General features: G+C 36.1%; 1 protein-coding gene across 1 annotated transcript; it reads right to left on the bottom strand.

Moving 5' to 3' along the window:
- Nucleotides 1-679: 679 nt before the first annotated feature.
- Nucleotides 680-2177, bottom strand: LOC114804934 (uncharacterized). Its single transcript, XM_029045134.2, has 2 exons — nt 961-2177; nt 680-900 (listed from the first exon to the last, which is right to left on the bottom strand). The coding sequence occupies exons 1-2, from the start codon at nt 1921-1923 to the stop codon at nt 694-696; spliced, it is 1170 nt and encodes a 389-aa protein (XP_028900967.2). The 5' UTR covers nt 1924-2177; the 3' UTR covers nt 680-693.
- Nucleotides 2178-7764: the final 5587 nt, after the last annotated feature.

Genomic DNA, 7764 nt, shown 5'->3' with positions numbered 1-7764 from the left:
TGGGGACACCTTAAAAGATTTAACTACTTAAAAACTGCACCTCCATTTTGACAGGCATACCTCTTATATCCAATAATGTGTTGAACTATGTTCGGTAGCTTTAGGCCTGAAGACACACAGTGAGTTTAAATATCTTTCTGTATCGCAAAGAACAAATTTTCATTTCCCGACACAACTCTTTAGAGTTAGACTGCTATCATCTAACTATCATAACAATTTTGATGTCACTTCCATATTTCATCTCTGCATCTGCTAAGGGAATTTCCCCACTTTCCTTTTGTCTCTCCTAATATCATCATTCCTAAGCGAAAGTGAAGTGAAAATATATATACACTGGCTTCCTTGACTATTTTCTGTGCGAAAATCACGAGCTTATCTGAATTTATGAGGGAATGATCTATGCGAATACGTGAAAAAATATTTTGCCAAGCCCACAAAAAATACTCCACAGTTTTAGTTTTTACTAAACGAACTTTTCTTTTCTAAAGAAACAAAAATACAGAACTCAGCCAATGCGTAATCAACTTTAAGAAACTTGTGCCTTCAATTTATTATTATTCATGTTTATACGGTTAGACATATACGATTTCAGCTAAAATGTTTATAGATTTTCTTTAAATATATAAAAATTGTATTAATATCACCATATATGAGGTCATTAATGCTAAAACCTGTTGGGAAAATCAATAGTTATTATGGGAGAATTTTTCTGAAGCATACATCACGGCTCACCGACATTAGTAAACGCAAGTCTAATATAAAGAAATTTCTTGCGGTCACCTCGATAGACTGTAGCTCTAATTGTGTAGAGAATTGTTGTAGTAAAATGCGATAGGAACACTTCGGCTGAGAGGAACTCATTATGATTATACGGCGCAGACTAGTGGCTATCAAACGATCCTAAAAAAATGATTGGAAAGGAAACGAGTGGAGAAATTATAATCGATCGGTGATGCTTACCAATTGCTTGCACTTATGACACAAATAACAAATGTGCCAGATTACAGCGGTCATTGGTAGAATCCACCAAAAGGCTGGTATATAGTAACTACAACTCTCCAAGTATCCCTCCCAGCTGAGCAGTGCAAAATAGAGCGCGCAACCATAGTCCAAGAGATAACAGGTTATTATGGCAAAGAGAGACCAACCGGCGAATGCATTGAGTTGCTCAAATGCTTTGTAGAGTAAATCGTAGACATGCTTAATAGCACGAAGATATTCGAGACTTTGTAGTTTCTCATAGTTAATATCCAAAAGCTGTTGGTTTGGCGCCGTACGGTATGCTACAAGCTGTTGTAATTTCATACAAAGGCACTCCAAGTAGTTTCGCAACACACAAACATAAACACACAACTGTATGATACGCAAACGAATGATAATGCTATACCCAAGCGAGTACCAATAATAACCCAGATGTTGTAGTTGTATAAAATTATACACCGCCATGCCGAAGCAGATGAGCGATAGCCAAAGCAGATATTTCAAGAACCAACGCACACGTGACGGGCAACTATTAAATTTGGTATCCTCTCTCAACCGCAATTTCAGTGAGAATTCAATCTCTTGCAGTAGTCTCAAGAATGTTTCATGTTGCTGTGGACACCAGAGTCCCTCGGCTGCAATAATAAGAGTCGATAGCGCCTGTAAGCTAAAGATCATAGTGGTCACTACCTCGCTGGCTATACCCGGTATGGGTTTACGCGAGGCGAGTGCTCTCACAAAGACTACGCAGAACCCAACTAATAGCAAATACATGTAAATTATCTTTAAATGTTGTAGTTGTATCATTCGTTTGCGTTCCAGCCATGCAAGACGAGTGTTGGGTATGACTCGTCTGTTTATATACTGCGTTTCCTGTGTTGGACTCATATAGAGCCCGAAGACGAACGAGTAGCGTAACCAAGCGCGCAATTGTTGCTCCATTTCCCGTTGAATTTCTTCAGTGAACTAATTAAGCAATCGAAGCTAATTTATTCTATAGACTACAAATGATTTTTTAGCGTGTTCAATGATTGACATGTTTAGCGATCTCTGTGATAATATAAAAATATAAATTTCCATACATCATGAAAGTTATGCACTAATCTAGATATTTGATAGAGACAGACCCAAACGTGTAACGTTAATTGGAAGCCATAGTTCATATAATCTCAGATTGAAGATTAAGTCCAATACAGTTTAAAATAGATTGGCTCTTATAATTCATATGTCCATACATTTCGCTGAACTAGTTACGATTCTATAAAAATCAAAAATTTATTCTTAAAATTTAAAATTTAGTTCCTGGTGTTTTCCTTAGTGAATTAATGCATTTACATCCACTAGTTTTTAATAAAGCCATTGTACGGCGATAGCCGTGATTATAATCCGATTTCCACCATTTTCAGTAATTTACGAGATATGTACAAAAAAGCTTTTGTGGCGGGGTAGTCTCTGTACAACATGTTGTGTAATAGAGGAACACCTAAAGTCTTGGTCCGCCACCAACATGTGGCGTATCACAAAATTAATTGGAGAGTTTGTATAATGAAAAACCAGTTACTAATGGTTGTTAGTTAAGAGACAACTCTGCAAAAACTTCCACGACAGTCGAATTGCTGGACGTGTTATTTCGCTTACATTGCTTTCTCTTCGATCAACTGTAATTAAATTCTAATCACTTGTCAAAAATCATGCGCGTTTCCTTAAGATTGCATCGCACTTTCTATATTCGCCGAAATCTTTAGAACTGCAATATAATATTTACAGTCAAACCTGGATAAGTGAGAACTGGATTAGTGAGAAAACTCTATAAGTGGGAGTAATAGCTAGGACCCGTCATTTTAAGCTTCCAAAACCTCTATTAGTGAGAAACAAAAACCTCTGTAAGAGAGAGTCGTTTTTGCCTCATAGACCTCCGTAAGTGAGACTGCTACTTATCTGGTCTCTATAAGCGAGAGACGAACTTTATTTACAAGTTTAACATCTGCAATTTTATGACTCATTCTTAACTTTTGTGAAACTTCCGACCATTGTTTTGTATTTTTTTCGTGGAATTCTATTTCGGGGAACTAAAAATGCTGTTACTCTATGGCATTCGTTTCGAATGGACACGTGTGCTTATTTACCGTCCTGTTTGTCGGACTCATTCAGTTTATAGTTATCAATTGCGAAGGAAAGTTCTGCTCTGCATCATGTCAAAAAGAAAAATCAAAGTACTGTCATTAAGTGATAAGCTTAAAATAGTGAATGCGTTTGAATCCGGAAAATCGTGGAATGAAATTCAGAGTGAGTTTAATTTACCAGAAGCCACCTATTATAAAATTATAAAATTAAAAGACTCTATAAAGTCTGAGTGCTCTGATGGACATGGAAATATTAAGAGGAGTAGAGTTTCCGAATTTCCCAATATCGAGAAGTGCCTTTTGGAATGGATAAAACAAACTCTCGATAAAAACATTCCCATAGATAGACCTTTGTTAATAGAATAATTAAAAAAATTTGCTAGAAAACTCGGAATCCAGAACTTTTTCGCTAGCAACGGCTGGTTAGAGAGTTTTAAAAGGCGTCAAGATATGGCTTTCAAAAAAGCAGCTGATGAATGTAAATCTGTGGACCAAGGTGTATGCAACCACTGGACTGAAGATCTGCAAAATCTTTTAGAAGGGTATGAACTAGACGATATTTACAATGAGGATGAAACTGCTTTGTTTTTCAAGTGCCATCCGGACAAAACATTTACGTTTAGAGGCGAAAAATGCCATGGAGGAAAACAAAGTAAGGAACGCCTTACACTTCTCCAGTGTGTAAACATGACAAGCTTCACCTTCTCATCATCGGGAAATCAAAGCGACCTAGATGTTTTAAAGGTGTCAAGACTCTTCCCGTTGATTATGCCAATAACACAAAGGTTTGTTTTACCAAGACATTATTTAAAGATTGGCTGAAAAAAGTTGACAGACAAATGAAGATAAAACGAAAAAAAAGTCTGTTATTCATTGATAACTGTTATGCCCATTCGGACTTACCAACACTTGCAAACGTAAAAGTAATGTTTTTACCTGCTAGCACCATTAGTAAACTTCAACCATTAGATCAAGCCATCATTCACACTTTTAAACGCTTTTATCGAAGAGAAGTCGTTAAACATGTTCTTAAGAGTCTGGAAGAAAACAGTAGCCCTGACATTAACGAACTTCTAGCTATGAAATTTGCTAGAAAAGCATGTTACTTAGTAAGTGACGTAACTGTTAAAAACTGCTTCAAGAAAGCTGGGTTTTGGAAAAGTACAGATAAACAAGACCTGCCAGAAAATGATGTTGAAGTTGGACCTAACAAAGAGGAATGGTCTGAATCCAATATGTTAATGCCGAGCTTCGAGGATTTCGTTCAAATTGACGACGACGTAACTACCGCTGGAGAACAAACCGACGACGATATCGTTAAGAAGTGTGGACACCTGTTTTGCTGGAAATGACAGTGAAGACGAAGCACAGATTTCAGAAACAGAAATAAAGATCATTCCAATGAAGATAGCTTTAAGTGCGTTGGATACGGTCCATCAGTACTTTGAATACACGGTGGTTGTTGATCAAGGAATATTCGACAATATTTATGAGTTAGAGAAAAGCATTCAAAATACAAAAACACAAACCCAAACGAAATTGACGGATTTTTTTAAATGTAAATAAGTTCTAAATAAAAAAAAAATTACATAGTGCATGAATTTTTGTTTTGTTTTCGTAAGCATTTAAAAATATGTATGTACATACATAATACTACATATGTACGTGCATTAGCGAGAAACTCGGGTTAGTAAGAAACCTCTTTAAGCGATAATAAGATTGTGCTCCCTTGAACTCTCGCTTATATAGGTTTGACTGTATATGTATAGCAATAAATAATTTAATTTAATTTGTAAGTGGCTAATTACATAGAAGTTTCAGTTTTTGAATAGATCCGTTTAATTTTATGTATAGAATCTCTCATATAGACTAGATTATATGTGAGCATAAATTACTACTTTTACAAAGTGGCTTCAGTTACTCGCACTTCTTGTGGAATTCCCATAATCAATTACACTGTTTAGTATCAAATTTCGATCACTTTTATTCTTCTCGGCGAACATAAATTGTATGAGTATGACCAGGTAGGTGACGATAGACGCAACCATCTGCAAAATAGAATAAATAGAGAATTGATATGAGTATATAAAAGAGTATATACATATATTCTTTTATATAATAAATAGCAAGAATTATATGAATTATTTTAGGAAAGAACTAAGAGAGAAATACCCAGTGAATACCGACTTCCGAAAAATACTTCTTAAATAAAAGTGATATATTTTGAATTAAAACCAAGTAAAACTAGTTGCAATTTGTCAAATTAATGATCAACGAGATAATTATTTATTTAATTACAAGAATTATCATTAAGATTCAAACCATCTTAACTCAGCTTGTCTATGTTCTGAAATCAGAACTCTCCGGATCGCTTATGTAATCCATTAAATAAAGAATACGATCATAGGGCCAGAAATTGGGCAAACTTACTGATTTCTAGGCAAGTCAAGTCTGATTTCAAGTCTATCTTAACTCTGATGTTGATAAATATCAAGAAGAAATTAGTAATCAGGAAATGTTATAATCTGTAAACATAGTAAAGGGCGATCCAATTTTATCATGGAAGGACTTACGTCTGAACAACGTTTACAAATTGTTCAACTTTATTATGAAAATTCACTCAACTTATGATCAACATAATCGGCCTACTGAACGCACTAATTGCAACACCATCACCCATCTTGAGACCCAGCATTCATTACTGGTTAAAATTCGACCGCATAAACCAAGTCCAAAACGCAGTAAAGAAAAAACAGCAACAGTAGCTCAGAGTGTACACAAAGACCGTGCGTGGACAGTCGATTCGACTCCGTTCACAACAATACGGACCGACTTATGGAACCACTTGGCGCATTTTACGTCCAGATGTTAAATTGAAAGCGTACAAAATAGCTTGTGCAAGAACTCAAGCCGCTCGACCTTCCCAAGCGACATCGCTTCGCTCTATGGGCTCTTGGAAAGTTCCAAGAAGATCCAAAGTTTTCGAGTCAAATTCTATTTAGCGATGATGCTCATTTCTCGCATCAATCAATGGATTTATTGAGAGAACACATCGGTGAGCTGATGATTTTACGTTTTGATGGTGTGATATCACGTCGCTAGACTTTTTCCTGTGGGGATATGTAAAGTTTAAAGTCTATGCGGACAAACCCGCTTCGATACAGGCCTTGAAGCAAAACATCACGTCATCACATCACATCGCTAGTTACCAGTCGAAAGCTCGAACGAGTCATCGAAAATTGGACTCAACGGATGGAGAGATCTGAGAGATAAGCTTTCAAAAATAAATGGCAAAGTATGTTCTTTCGAATGATAGTAAACATTCCCCATTAAATTAGAATTTTCTCTGATTTTTCTTTAAAAAAGTAGGGAACCTCGAAATGGATCATTTACAATAATCTTGAGAGCTTATCAATTATAATGAAGTTTAACTAATGAAATACTACTTACACTGCCCAAAAGATTTAAATTCAAATTGAAGAATTGCTTAGCGGTAATGATATACTGTTGGTGTAAAGTTTGCAGCGAAAAATCGGTAACCAAATCGTTATAGCTCTTATTGCCCATTGGTTTGACGAGTTTGAACATATTGCAACCGATCTGGCGACTCTGGAAATGAGAGACAAAATAGAAAAATTATACAGAGTATTGGTTTATATAAACAACTAACCCTATATAATTTTGTTTTCTTCACAGAACCTCTAAAATCAAATAATTTTCTTTCAAACGTACTCTCATCCACGCACTCACCTGTTCCTCACTATTTTGACTTTGCCAGCACAATATCCATAGCTGTGTCACCACAACAATGAGAAAGCCTAGATTTCTTAAAAGCGTGACATGGTCGCCCAATCTTGTGATTAGCTCAAAGATTACCCAATAAGAATTTATAATGAAATATACAAAATACATTATCATAAACGCCAACACGGACCAGCCATGAATCTCGTTGACATACTTAAACATATTATAAATTTCACCATAAAACTTTTTATACACTCTCAACTGCTGCTCATCGTCTTCCTCGCTGGGATGCAACGCCTGCGGCATGACGCGTATTATATAGCCCTTGGACGCTGGCAAGCCACGTAGATAGTGACCAAAAACGCGACGTATATTTCGTTCGCCCATTTCATCGAGTTTGTGACACAGTATAGCGGCGTATTCATTCAATACCGTTATGCCTAATATCATTTCTAGAATACGAAATTGTAGCGTCACTGAGCTCAGCAAAGAATGATAATGTAGTATGGTTTTCAACAGGGTGAATTGATATTCATTCCATGAGATTATTGTGATTAAAGCGGTACCTATTATAGCGGCGACACTGAGTGTTGCTGAAATACAACTCTGTGCTTTTAAATTGCGATAGTCGGTCGTAGAACCCAACTCTTTATTAAAACGTTTTTCGAATTCTTTATAAGTTTTCATCATTTGCTGCCGTTTCGAGTCCATAAAAAACGATTCGATTAGTATGGTAAGATGTGCTAGCAATTGAGTTATATAAAGTACGCTGTACATGAGTCCACCCATGCTCAAATCGCTCAGTTGTTGTGGCTCATAGAGCAGTGTGTAGAATAAGAAAATTGTCATATGTAAGATCCAATAACCGGCGTAAAGCTTATAAATTAGTTGAGATTTAGTGAAGCTACGACAAGCG

This window comes from Zeugodacus cucurbitae, chromosome 5 (assembly GCF_028554725.1).
Source record: "Zeugodacus cucurbitae isolate PBARC_wt_2022May chromosome 5, idZeuCucr1.2, whole genome shotgun sequence".
Lineage (NCBI taxonomy): Eukaryota > Metazoa > Arthropoda > Insecta > Diptera > Tephritidae > Zeugodacus > Zeugodacus cucurbitae.
Note: the sequence above shows the minus strand (reverse complement) of the source record. Positions and strands in the feature narration are given on the sequence as shown.